The 14916-nt window shown below is 38.1% G+C and overlaps 1 protein-coding gene across 8 annotated transcripts in view; it reads left to right on the top strand.

Annotated features, from left to right (window-relative positions):
- Positions 1-14916, top strand: part of KIAA0825 (KIAA0825 ortholog) — a 255517-nt gene that overhangs the window by 43455 nt on the left and 197146 nt on the right. For all 8 annotated transcript variants that reach the window (XR_006416232.1, XM_044445741.1, XM_044445742.1 and 5 more), the window contains 2 exons: positions 4889-5057; positions 7486-8161. Coding sequence is in view for 7 of the 8 variants with exons in the window: in XM_044445742.1 (XP_044301677.1) it covers positions 4889-5057; positions 7486-8161 (845 nt within the window). In the remaining variant the exon portion in view is untranslated. The remainder of the gene's footprint in view (positions 1-4888; positions 5058-7485; positions 8162-14916) is intronic.

Raw genomic sequence — 14916 nt, 5'->3', positions numbered from 1 at the left:
CCTTTGAATTGTGGTGCTGGAGGAGACTCCTGCGAGTCCCTTGGACCACAATTCAAAGGCCTCAATTCTTCAGCACTCAGCCTTCCTTATGGTCCAACTTTCACAGCCATACATTGCAACTGGGAAAACCATAGCCTTGACTATATGCACTTTTGTTGGCAGGGTGAAGTCTCTGCTTTTTAGTATGCTGTCTAGATTTGCCATAGCTTTCCTCCCCAGGAGCAAGCGTCTTTTAGTTTCATGGCTGCAGTCCCCATCTGCGGTGATCTTGGAGCCCAGGAAAATAAAATCTGTCACTACCTCCATTTCTTCCCCATCTCTTTGCCAGGAAGTGAGAGGACTGGATGCCATGATCTTAGTTTTCTTAATGCTGAGTTTCAAGCCAACTTTTGTGTTCTCTTCCTTCAGCCGCATCAAGAGGCTCCTTAGTTCCTCTTCACTTTCTGCCATTAGAGTGGTATCATCTGCATATCTGAGGTTGTTGCTATTTCTCCCAGCAGTCTTAATTCCAATTGGTGATTCATCTAGTCCCGTCTTTCTCATGATGTGCTCTCCATATAAGTGAAATAGGCAGAGCAACAGTATACTGCCTTGCCAAACTCCTTTCTCAATTTTGAACCAATCAGTGGTTCCATGTCCAGTTCTTACTGTTGCTTCTTGACACGCATATAGGTTTCTCAAGAGACAAATAAGATGATCTGGTATTCCCATGTCTTTAAGAACTTGCCACAATTTGTTGTGATCCACACAAAGGCTTTAACATAGTCAATAAAGCAGAAGCAGATGTTTTTCTGGAACTCCCTAGCTTCCTCCATGATCCAGCGTATGTTGGCAATTTGATCTCTAGTTCCTCTCCCTCTTCGAAATCCTGCCTGTACTTCTGGTAGTTCTTGGTCCACATACTGCTGGAGCCTAGCTTGTAGGATTTTGAGCATAACTTTACTAGCATGGGAAATGAGTGCAATGGTGCGGTGGTTTGAACATTCTTTGGCATTGCCCTTCTTTGGGATCGGAATGTAAACTGACCCTTTCCAATCCTGTGGCCACTGTTGAGTTTTCCAATTTGCTGGCAAATTGAGTGTAGCACTTTTACTGCATTGTCTTTTAAGATTTTGAATAGCTCAGCTAGAATACTGTCACCTCCACTAGCTTTGTTGTTGTTCAGACTTCCTAAGGTCCATTTGACTTCACATTCCAGGATGTCTGGCTCGAGGTCAGTGACCACCCCATCATGGTTATCAGGGACGTTAAGCTGTTTCTTGCATAGTTCCTCTGTGTAATCTTGCCACCTCTTCTTAATCTCTTCTGCCTCTGTATATTTGAGCTGAAACATTTGAAGAAAAAATGAGATATACATAATGTGATGTAAATGCTATAGTATGTGGAAAGTTACGTTAGAATAGTTCCAAAAAATTAAATACAATAGCATGCACTTCCCTAACATTGTTTAAATTTAAGGAAAAAAGAGATTCTGAGAACTGCCAACATACTAATTAATTTTAGCAATTCAGTGAACTGTGCATATGTTTGCAGCAGTCTTCTTCCACTAAGGTTGTTGAAGCACCTTCAGTTTTGTTGTCACTATTGATTAGTTCCATTTTACTCTAAGACATGTATGTATTTCAGTGACATATATGCATTCTCTCACATAATTACAACTTTGAAACTGCCAGTGTTGCCTAATACTGCATCTGTGTTTGGCATTCATTCATTGTTACTAATAAACTTCCGTAATGGAAAATTTGCTATGGGAATATAAAACAATGGGAATTATTCTACCCAACATCACCACTGACAGTACATCTGGGTATTTTTGTTAGCCTGTTTTTTGTGCCAGTGGCATAACTTGTGTTATGCGTGTGTAGAGTTTACATTGAATTCTTTAACATTTCAGCTGGCAGATCTTCAGTACAGTATTACTTCCTAGCTATCTTCTGCTGCTATTCTTGTTGTAGTTAATGTGACGAAAATGAAAAATAGATGTAAATGCTAACTACTGTGCACATTCATAGGAAAGTATGGGAAATGTATACAAATAGTTTCCCTTCACATCTTGTTAATCAAGTTGTATTTTTCTTATGGTATTAGAGATTGTGCATATATTGTGCATTATTATGAGATTATTTTGTAGAATTTTCTATCCTTACCTATAGTCTCCATTTTGTAACTGTATTTTAGTTGGTCTGCATATCAATAGGACAATGTGCAAAATTTCTTGTTTATGCTGTCAGTTGTTTTGTCTGAGAATCTTCACGTGAATGTACTTTTTCATTGGTGTTTATGTGCACTGTTCATACAACTCACATTTATTGCTACAATATAATGTTTTATAGGACTTGGTAAAAGTATTTCTTTCCATAGGACAGTAATAATCTGGAAAACATCCTCTCTGTCAGGCAGAAATGGTATCAGTATAAAGAGTTTTATCATAAAAAATAATAACTGTAATCCTGGTTATTGACTTCATATTTGCTGAGGGCATTTAATTAAGGCATTTTTTATCTTAGGAAAGCTATTACTTGTAATTTGGTTTCTTCCCAATAAACAGATTCAAAAATATTTTATTTATGATGACAGTCATTCACTGGAGTTTGTGCTAGTTATACTATTTGTACTTGTTTAACTTCATCATTATTTTGTTTTTACCGTAACTTGTGTGCTTGCTGGATTTTATTGTAATGTAATTTTAAAATTTTATTATTTTATTCTATAAACCAAACAATTTCTGTTGTATAAATAGTATAAATAAATACAGTATCTCAATAAATATATGATCAAATGGCACCTCCATACTTTATGATAATTATCATGTGACAAAAATAGGCAATGTTTTTAATCAAATTTAGAAATAACAGTTGCAGACAGACATGAATACTTACTACACTGTGATCAAGTATTGTGTATTATACTTCTGTGAAACCTCTTAGAATTTACCTGTGTAATCCTTTAATCAGTGTTAAGACAAGTTACTGAACTGTAGTATTTTGTTGTTACCTGTTGTGGGTTTATATTTATTAGTTATCCAGATTAGCATGAAATCTATTCTTAATGGAACCAAATTTTGCTAAAAGAGCTACGGTTGAGCTATACTGATTCACAACATGGTGATTTCTTTAGTAAGACACATAGAAGTCTTTGACAAAATATCACAGATATTTGGCTAGTGACTCATGTTTCAGAGTCCTAAGAGAGGGTTGCAGAAGTTACAAAGATTTGTCCCTATCTTTTATCATGTATAGAACCAGTATTCATAAAATGGAGTACATCAGGGTATTGTTTTCCATAAAAGTACTTACACTCATGAAAAAGCTCTTTGATAAAGAGGAGATATTGGTTTCAGGGGCACCATTTCAAACTCATTCATGCTCAGAGATTTCTTGAAAAGACTTACTGTATTTTATAGGCCACACACACATGATTTCTGTTGAAAGAATCTTTTATTTATATACAATTGTCACTAGTACAGTTTGGATGTACTGCTGTGATGTTCATTCCAGATGTTTAAGTTTATAATCACATATTCAAAATTTAATAGTAAGATAAAGTTTATACAGGTAAAGATCCAAATAGTCTTGTGAGTTAGTGTAAGCACTTGGCATATAAGAAAAGCTGCACCAGGTTTTCATATTCCATCCCGAGCCTCCATTTCCCCACCTTATATTACTTATTTGCAGCATAATAAAATATGAGCTGCCCACCATTATCTCATGATTTCTTCTCTAATAATCACACTGTATTTAGATCTCTTTGGTGTACATGTGAATTTGGTATTCTTTTTGTTTCAGTTTACAGACACTAAGTTTTCTTAAGTGCCATCTGCCTTGGATAGGGATGGTGGAGGAATCTGTTTGGAGATGGGAATCTATTGGATTCCCTGGGCTAAACTCCCCAGACTCCAAACTCCATCAAGGCCCATGCTCTGTTCAAGCAGTGTCCCTATCCACTGTGCACCACTGCCAGCAGCAGAAAGAGAATGGGAATGGTGGCTGGTGCACTCACAGTGCCCACTTTCTGCATCCTGCAGCCACTCCTGATGAGCAAGGTTGCCACTTGTGCAACTGGGGTTCCATGAGCATTTGCAGACTTCCACTTTGCTCAGCTTGTTTTGAAGGACTGGTCCAAGCATGAGAAGTCTACGGTTGCTAGAGGGATGGGTTTGAAAGGGTTCCTCTCAACCCTAATCTTTGAGTGTTCACATAAATGGAACTCCTTAGAAATATGGAAATAGCTTTCATAGAGCATATGCATCCAGTTTTTTTACAGTTATAAGTTGATGATTAAGCCCCACTACATTAAAACACCCACGGCATGTCATTGGTAAAATGTTATTGTTGTTAATATGATTCGTACTACAGTAAAACCTTGGATTTTGAGTAACTTGGTCTGCGAGTGTTTTGAAGATGAGCAAAAAGTTTTTCTAAATTTTAACTTGATAAACGAGCAATGGCTTGCAGTACAAGTATTACGTGCGCTTTGCCTGGCGAGCGTCACAATACCACTGAGCGCTGGTTCTTCTCTCTCTCGCTGCGGGTGTGAGTCCAGCATCATCTTCCCCCCCTGATTGCGCCCGCGATCGCGCGTCTTCCACCCGTGATTGTGCCCACCCCCACCGAGCGTGCTCGCGATCGTGCCCATCTCCCCCCTCCGAGCGCACCCGCTTCAAATTTTTGTGATTAAAAAAAAAGTTACAGAACAGATTAACCTTATTTTCCTTATGGGGAAATTTGCTTTGATATACAAATGCTTTGGATTACAAGCGTGTTTCCGGAACGAATTATGCTCGCAATCCAAAGTTTTACTGTATTTGATAATGTTGCATACCTTGCTGTAAAGAATTAAGTATTTATTTTTAAATGGTTCAAAATGTTTGCTTTTCTTTTTGTTTTAGCATGGAACAGTGTCTTAAAGAGCTACAATTGGAAATAAATGAGATGTGTTCTGATGAGTTGCTACAGGACACAGCTGACTGTCTGCAGTGGTTAAATAATTGCAGTTTCACCTCACTCAAGCCTTCTTTAACACCTCATGGAGAATTGATCGAATTTCTTCAGACACTGGTGAAAATGCTATTTTATGTCATAGCTTGAAAATGATTCCCTGATTTTAATACACTATTTTCTGTGTTTCATAGTTTGTTGTGAATGCATTTCAGATGGGTAGTGTTGGCTTATTGGTTACTCTTTTTGCCTATTGTATATTCATGGACATATATTACATAAAATATATGATATAAGATAAAGGAATCTGTAGTTGCCATACACATTTTGAAATTGGACAACTCAGTTGCCCCAATTAACTTTCTATTTGCTAGCATTTTTTAAAACCATGCTGAACTCAATTATACGTAATGGGAAGAAGCTATTACAAGATCAGAGTTCTAGATTCTGATAATGGGTTAAAGCCAATATCAGGCCAGTGGACTTTCACCAGTGCAAGAGGACCGTCTCTTTTTTTCCTCCCCACCCCATCCTTTAGGGGCATGCAGGGGAGAAGAATAATATGTTCTGCAAATAAAGTGTATTCTGCTGGCAGAGAGACATTGTTGAATACAACCTGTTCAATATATTTGTTTTGCAAAGACTGAATATATTTTGATTTGTGATCAAACAAGGTAAAATTTGTAATTGGATTGGTTAAGAAGACTATGTTCCATAAGATTACTTCAGGAATCCTTAGAATTTTCAATGTAACATTTGAGGAAATTAATGAATGTATTCAGTTACATTATTAAAGTTATTATTGATAACATATTAAGTGATTAACATTTGTAAAATTGTACTCTATATAAGCATCTAGGCTAAGCTGACTTTCGTGCTTACTAGTAGCAAAATACACTTGTGAGAGACATACAGTCTGCTCTAAAAGATCTGGTGACCACCATTTTGGATCTGCTTCTTCTGAAAGGCAGCAGCAGCACCGTTTGAAGCTTTCAAAAACTTTGACTTTCAAATACAAAAGCCTGTCTTAACATAGGCAGTGTTCAAAAAGACTTTGAAATATGAAACTAAGCTTGCAAAGCTTCAAAGTCAGCTGCAGGGACTCATCTTTTAGGAGTACCAACTCCAAGATCGCTTGTACAAGCATGCTAGTGACCATTTTAGGAATATATTTTCAATTTGAAAAGACTTTGAATGCTGCTTAGGTTTAGATAGGCTTCTGTAATTGAAAATGTTTCCATTTAAACTTCAAAAGCAGCACTAGGAACTTCCTTGTGGAAGACACTTTTGGCTTTCTTATTCCAGGATAGTGAAACCTATTGGAAGGCTTGGAGAGTTATTAAGTACTTGTGCTATTTTTCATAAAATGGCATGTTTTACAGTATCATAAGAAATTAAGATTTGTTTAAACATTGGATTTCTTATAGTTGTTCATATGGCCAGAAGGTTAGGAAAATCATTTCTATGAACTGCAAATCACAGTTGAAAACATTTTGATGGGTTTTTGTCTGTAAAATTAATATACCATAGACACATGAAGATGCCCCTATTATATAAAAATATAGTACTGAAGGATGGATCCAGACTTGGAAATTAAATTGAAATAATGGTATAAGTAAGTTATGACTAACAAATTCCATTTAATTCTATGGTTCTACAGTAAGCCCAGGTATTCAATCATGGAAATTGCTATCAGCTATGTTTCACAGCTGCTAAAATGTTTCATTATATTTGCTTGCATTGTCAGAAGGCAAAGACTTATCATGCAGGCAAAAGGTATTTTGTAAATTGGGTCCTGATAAGTTTTTCAGAAGCTCTTATGTGTCATTGCTAGGACAGTCACCATTACATTTAGTGTTGCAAGATATTCTAGCATTTCAAACTGCTATCTTAATTTTTGGCAGCCTATACATTTTAAGTGTGTTAATGTGTGCGTATTGCTATTCATTGCAATCTTATGTTTCACTAAACTGTGTATCTTCAAGAAAGCTGCTTCTGTACCTGTTAACCCAGAGTCTGAGGTCTTAAAACCAAATTCATTTAGGTTGTTTATATGCAAGTGTATAAATTGTATAGATGGTAGACACATATTGTGGGTTAAAGTTTAATTAGTCCATCAAAATATCATACTTGTAGTGTCTCGGAGCATTCTTTTGATCTAATAGGTTGTTGTTGCAAGTTGACCTCAGAGAGAACCAAGAAACTCCTTATATGGAATGAATAATATTAACTTTCTAATCCTTGAAATTAAAACCCATTACTCAGAAATAAACCACACTGAATTTTATTACTCATTCTCAAGTAAGTGTATATACAATTGCACTCTAAAATTACATTTCTTCTTTCTCTCCCCCCCCCCCCCACACCTTTATCAGGAAAGATATTTGGCTTAGGTGTTAGAAAAAAGTTGGCAAAATACAATGTCTGTATTGGAAACATTCCTTTTGTAGGTAGTCATTAACAATATTTCATATCATTAAATGTATAATTACTTACTTTAAAGAGAGTTATATAATATCTTAATATACTATTATTTATCCTTTCTTAGCAAGGCTTAATGAAGAATGAACAAAACCAAGAAGAAATTATTCTTCACTTCCTCCTTGATCTCTCTAGTCAGTGTGGTGTCTTATTCCCGTGTACTCCAAGTGGGGCATCTTTTGAATTTACCTCTGGTGCTTCCCTTCATGGTATTGAAGATGATTCTGCAATGGATGTTCAATGTATTTGGGATGATATAAGGTTACATCTACGGCGCTTCTTAGTAAACCAGTTACAAAATCATGAGGAAGCAAAAACTGGTACTTTACAAGAGCAATTGCACTTTAAAACTCGATGTCTACAGCAGCTTTTATTTCTTTATCCTGAGTCAGAAGTTCTAGCCAAATATCAAAATATGCAGAATAAATTGGTTAGTGATCTTTTGCAGAAATGTGTTCTAGAAAGCAGTGGAGAAACAAACTTTGAAAAGATGGTTCATGGTTATGAAAGTTCAATTCCTGCCATGTGTGCAATGATAAAAGAAGATTTGTATATACTAAGTGGAATTATTGATTCTCCTTCAACACTGAAGTTTATTAATGAAACTTATTTGGATACCATCACTGAAGAAATGACTCTTCTTCTTGAAACACTTTGTGAGCTTCAGTTTAAAGAAAATGCATTACATGGTGTTAAGGCAAGCAAGAGCTTAAAGAAACACAGAAGATTAGCTCCTGTTGGGGGTTAGTGGCATTTTATTTTATGTTCATTAGTTGTTTTATTTGCATTTCTCCTTTAATTTCTCTTACAGGTATTGGGTGCAATAACTATTTCCTGCAAGTACAGGTTTATGATGGCTCCAAACTTGAAGGGTCAAGCCTTGTGCAACACAGTGGTTACATTCAGACATAGTGCTAAACCATGTTGTGTGGTTACCAAGCAGTTACCACATGGTGTCATTTCTTACCTGGTTGTTTGGTTCAGACTATCATATTCTTTCCATGCTTGCATGATTTTTACCTTCTACCATCATTCCTCCTAATGGCAGGTATCCTATCAGCCTCTATTGCTGAAATTTAATCCCATGGTATACTGATTTTACATTACTTGCTTCTCTCTCATTGGCCCACACACTCCCTTGGGTATATCCTTAGTCAGCTATTCTTGTTTTTGTTTTTCTTTTGCTTAGTCAAAGCAGCCACTTACTTACTAGAGTAGCACTCCCCTGTGCTGCCATGCTTAATGCCAAAATATAAGCATACCCACCCACATCTTTTCCTCACCCTTCCCTTCCTGCACTATGTCCACTGTTGCCTGAACTCACTTATGCTACCATGGGGACACAGGTCATCAGTGCAGACTGTGCCCTCCCCGTCCCATCCTGTGCCATGACTGCAGGCAGCCTTGTTCACTATCCCACATCCCCATCTTTAGAAGAGGTTCCATGTTGTGAGAGGCCTCATCTGGCACTGCCCCTAACCGCTCCACAGCTGGCCCTCCCCATAAGAGCCACTCCACTGTTGCAAACCATCTTTATTTCTTAAGTGTAATGGGACTCGGATGCAGGGAAAGGGTTTCTCTGTGCCAGAGAGGAAAGAGTTCCATATGTTGATAAATATAAGTCTCTTATGCCCTACAGCTGTGCCCCCTACCTCCCATAGCACCCTTCCCCAGATGCCTTCTCTTCACTATGTTTAGCACTACCTACTCCCTGACTGCACAGACATATGCCTACACGTCTACTTGCATAGCTATCTTGCAGCAATGCACTAGGGGCTTCAAGAGCCAATGGGGTGGGGGGGATCTATGTCTCAGTCAGCACTCCCATGTCTCTTTGTGGGCTGGGCACTCTTAACACTCAAACTGCCCAGAGGACTTCAGCTACAGGAAGTATAAAAATGAAATAACTAAATAGTAACATGGCTACTGCTGGGAAACTCAGAAACTCATCCACATTCCTTAATACTGGCATCTCCAATGGCATTTCAATTTGTAGTTCAGTATCCAATGCTATTGGCAGATACTTGGGATAGCCCCACACTGGCAAAGGAAAGTAAATTGATAGCAGAAGTTTCATAAGAGGAAACAAGGCAGGAAGAGCAAGCAGGGGAAACTACCTCTTGTGGAATTGTTTGGAAGATTACTTTAGATTGTTGCCTTACATAGACAAATGAAGGAATAGTTTTTGTGCTAAGAAATTCTCTAGACTTGCTGAGATTCTGTTACTCTACAGGTTAGTCAAAATTGAAACAACCTTATTCTTTGCTTAAATACACATTATGCTGTTTAATCAAGGGCTTTATCTTGAATGTGTTTTTGTTTGTAGTTGCTAAATATCATTCTAAAATACGTCAGTTAAAAATGCCATACAGATTGAACATAGATAAGGGAAAGAAACACCCTGTGGATGTCTGTAGCATTTTAATTTAATTTTTAATACTTATATTTAACATAACTCTCCAACAATTTCTTCGCAACAACATTTTGACTTGGGTTTGCAATTTCATTTTTTTGTATGAATGTTCTGAATGTTTTCTACCTGGAAAAGCCTATGATGAAAAATTCCAAAATGAAACATGAGATAGTACCAGGAGATGACACTCCAAGGCATTCAGCCAACTACTGGGGAAAAGTAAGGATATGTATGAGTAAGTGCTATTATTAATAATACAGTTAAATTAAATCTAAAGGAATTGTAGCGGCTGACATGCACAGAAGTAAAAGGAATGTCCAGTGCTTCACAGCTCATACCAGCAGAACATGGAACATGAGAAGTGTGAATCAAAGCAAACTAGAAACCATAAAGCAGGAAATAAAATGGTGAAAATGGCAGTACTTGGTGTGAGAGAACTAAATTGGAATGGGATGTTTTCAGTCAGACACACTGAGTTTTAGTCTAAAAATTACAAACTCAGAAGAAATGGATTGGTTCTGATATTGAGGCAAGATGTAACACAAGCAGTAAAAGGCTATCATGCAAAGTCCAACCAGGTCATATCAGCCAGAATTCTTGGAAACCCTATCAATAACCATCACTCACCAAGACACTCCTGTTGGGTGTGTGCAGAATGTGCCAGAATGTGCACAAGCAGTCCGTAGCTTTGATGGGAATTCAAACTCAGTCAAGATGAAATTGTGGAATCTCAGCAAGCTCCAGTATTAGCGTGCTTGCGCAGGAGGAGAATTGGGCCGCATGACAACTCCTATAACAGATACTAAGAAAAAGAACTTGAAAATTTTATGCAGGTATCCAAGAGGAAATTGATAACACATCAAAACAAAACATGCCGATTATCATAGATAACTGGAATGTAAAAATAGAAAGCCAAGCAGAATCAAATGTTGTGGAAAAATTTGGCTTACAAGTCAGAAAAGAAGCAGAAGAACAATTCATAGAATACTGTGAAGCCAACATTCTGTTTATTGTGAACACATCTTTAAGTCATTTGATCAGTTGGCTGTATACACCAGCTAGACAGTATAGAAAGCAAATAGACTATGTAACTGGAAGTAGGAGATGAAGAATCTGTATCCTTACTGCCAAACAAGACTGGGAACAGATTGGCAAAATCTGTCACTCTAGTATTTGCATGCTTTTACTTGTGCCTGTTCTGGTTTTACAAGCTGAACCAAAGGGAAGTCAGTCAATGCTTGTAGAATAAAGGTTCTACAAACAGCAATGCTTGTAACATGAAAGTTGTACAAATGGAAACCAGCAAACATTGCTAACAGATTGAATGGAAGAGGGACATTGCCTGTCCACTCGTAGTGAAACATACATGAACAGCCATCTTTCACACCAGGTGCAGCAACCCAGATAGCTGCTACACATTGGGAGGAAGAGATGCTCCCTGTGCTCATGCATGGTTGAACAGGAGAGAATACTAGCAGTATTCATTTTCTTCACCAAATGTAGCAGCCATTTGGACTGCTGCAGGTGGAGTGAAAGAGGAACTTTGCTTGTGCAGCATTTTGGGCTTGATTCCTGGCAAGTGCAGCACAAATGCTGCATGCATTTGTCCGGAATTTCCTACACCCAAATGGATTCCTCACACATACCTAGTAGTGACCAGGAACTATTAATATCAAAATTCCAAGTAAAGCTGAAAAAGATCACAAACAGAAGCGTAGTACCAAAATACAACTTAAATAACATTCCTGAAAATGTAAAGCTCTCATACAAACAAATCTGCCTTACTAAGTTCATGGAAGTTGAAAGGGTAATACATTTCCTAGTTGCAGCTTTTTTTAATCCTACTTTTCAGAACATCTTAACAATGCTATGACATAAAACAGCTCCTGCCCACAGGATTGTCATTTGAAAGGTATCACACACATGTGCACGCACGCACGCGCGCGCGCACACACACACACACAGAGGATTAGGAGGGAGAGGGTAAAAAGCAAATCTAGGGACTAGATTCTTAGCTGCAAAGTTCAGCAAGCCATGGAGTTAGATTTAAACACAGTAGAAAAGCTGCTTCTTTACAAACCTCAGCAGTAGCAATTGGTGGTGGTGGGGGGGGCTCTCAGGTGGAGTGGTAACCAGTTACAATAGAGGGGTGCCTAACTGCTTCTTTCTTTCTGTCTGACTGCCTCAGTAATTTACAGCTGCTGAAACTTCCTCACATATTGTTGGGAAGTGTTATTTCCCACTATAATATACATTGCTTAATCCTTCTGAGTTGCTAAAATTTGTTCAATTATTTTTTTTAAATAGCAGGTTAATTTCCCACCTACTTCTTTCCTCAAACATTATTTTGTAGGTTCAGAAAGCTTACAAGTGCTTGAACTGTAATTTGTTTTTGTTCTCTTAAAATAATCATTTAGTTTACAAATTAATATGATTTGGCATAACTGATGATTCCTTCCAGTATGCAGAAACCAATTCCCTATTTCTGAGTTCTCCACCTTCACTGTCAATGAGAAGGAATGATCTTTATCAGTTTATCAGATAAGTACTTGCTAAAAAAATCCAAGAAAGTTAAAACCTGGGGAAAACTGTGGGTTTACTGTTGTGCTGTAAAACTAATGTGATGTTCAGTACTAAATATAGGATGACCATTGCTTTAAAATGAAAAGAGAAAAAATAACATCCATTATAATTACCCTTAATATTGAGGGTTTCCAGCAACCTGTCTGTTTCTGAGACCTGTTACAATTGCGCAGCATTGGCAAAGGAATGACTATTTCCTGCTGAAACCAATGCTGAAGATAAGAAAATGCTATTATTTTATCTTACCAGTAACCTTTGTTTTGATTCAGGGCACAATTAGTAAGTATATAAAAGGGGAAAAATTCAACCCTTTTTAGCTGAGAGAGTACTTTCAGTACATTTCTTATGTATTAGTTGAAACCTGTTTGTGTCCTCTGGGAGTCAACAAACCAGCAGTTTTGGCAAAACAATTCGCTAAGCAGCATTGTGGCACATTGTCATGGTTAGACTTCTTCCTGAAATGTGTAAATCCACAGATTAAACAAAAGGACACAATTTTTAGATGAATTTCATTTTAAATAATTGTGTCTCATAGTGCTGTATCGGGTTCTGAGTTTACGGTATCTCATCTCCCTCCCTCTCTCAGAGCTTGGTCTGATGTAGCAGGGGTCATCTTGTTCATTTATTACATCCTTATGTTCTTATTCCTCACCCTCCTTTTCACTCACCAGTGCCTTCCGTTTGCACCAAGAAATCACGGGAGGAATTTCCTTCTCCAGATAGGCAGGGCAAGAAAGCATGCTTTGGAGCTCCTCCTTCTCTCCCCTTTTGCTTCCTCCCTATGATGGTGATGATTTCCCACAGTAGGCTACAAAACTCCAAAAAACAAACAAACAAACAAAAAAACCCATTTAATTGTTGTTGGGAAACTCGCAAATAATCAAATCTGCAAAAGTTAAATCTGAGAAAGTCAAGGTTTAACTGTAAGTAATAAATATTAAATGCATACATGAAAAAGGATGAGATTTTTAAAATGATCAGAAGATCATTTAATGCCCAGTAGGATGCTTGTATTGTGAGTCTTTCTTATAGGCAACCCTGATTCATGTTTTTTCAAAAGGAAAACATTAGCTCTCATCTGTTATTGCCAACATTGCCATACTATTTCTGAAATATTGGTGCAGCTTAAATGACCTGGAAGATTATTATTATTTATTTCATTTCTATACAACTTCAAAGCTGACGCTCTCTGGGCAGCTTACAACAATGTATAAAAACAATAAAATGCAATAAAAATACCATAAATACAACAACATTAAAATGAATTTTAAATGGCTTAAATACCATAAAATATACAATAAAAATAAAGGACCCAGCAAAAAAGAAGTATCACCTGGTTAATCCCCTCAGGCCCCTAGATAACCAAGGACATCTTTAAAGACCACTTAAAGGGTGGTCTTCACCTGGCTCCAAAAAGATGGCAAATTTGGTGCTCAGTGGGCTGCAGAAGGCACATTGTTCCAAAGATTGGGGGAGGGGGCACAACATCCCTTGTTGTCACCTGAGCCTCTTGTGGAGTTGACATGCAGAGGAAGATGCCAGAGGTTGAGCACAGTGTTTGGGTAGATTGGTTGGGAAAGGTGCTCTAACAGGCATTACACTCCTAAGCAGTGTAGGGTTTAAAGGTTAATATCAGCACCTTGAATTGGGACTATAGGCAGCCAATGCAGGCAGGCCAGAATTGGTCTTATATGTTTGGACCAACAGGTTGGAGTTATTAATCTGGCTGCCATGTTCTGCACCAGTGGCAGCTTCTGAATTGTCTTCAAGGGCAGACCCATTAGAATATGTTGCAGAAATAGAGATTAGAGCATACATTATTGAAGCCAAGCTATCTCTGTCCAGGTAGGGGCGTATCTGTAGGGGTGTATCTAGGCCACTACCTGAAGCTGATAGAAGGCACTCTGAGCCACTGAGGCCACCTTAGCATCAAGTGGCAAAGATGGATCAGGGAGCATCCCTAGTCAGCCTCTGAGAATATTCAAGATGTATAGTTATCAGGAGGGGGCTTGGAACAGGGGAGTTTTTCAGAGACAGCTGATGCAGGTACTGCTCTCAACCACATGACATGATGTTGGCAGAGGATGATGGCCCAGGGGACCTGCATGCAGAAAGTGCTCATTTCCAAAAGGCCCCTCCTGAAAGGAAGGAGCCTAAATATACTCAGAGTTCCTAGAAATATATACTGGATTGGGTTCCACAAACTGCTCTGTGCATGTTCAGAGATTCTTGTGTGTGTGTGGTGTTTGTTCTTCTGGAAAACGCTTTGGTCAGTAAGTGTTTTGCAAGAAAGGTCCATGTTTTTGAATGTGAGAAAGGAAGAAATCTATCTCATGACACTGACCGGCAGGGCTGCCCTAATGCTGAGCCAGGTACCCTGGTGGGCACAACTGGGAGAGACTACTCTGTGTTCACCCAACAAGATCCTGGTTGTACATGCCCAGTTGGCTGCTTCATCCATAACTAATCATGCACTAACTTTGCACTGACCTGAAATTTAAA

This window comes from Varanus komodoensis, unplaced genomic scaffold, assembly GCF_004798865.1.
Source record: "Varanus komodoensis strain SLA01 unplaced genomic scaffold, ASM479886v1 scaffold5, whole genome shotgun sequence".
NCBI classification, from domain to species: Eukaryota; Metazoa; Chordata; class Lepidosauria; order Squamata; family Varanidae; genus Varanus; species Varanus komodoensis.
The sequence above is the reverse complement of the archived record's forward strand: the minus strand, read 5'-3'. Positions and strand labels throughout refer to the sequence as shown.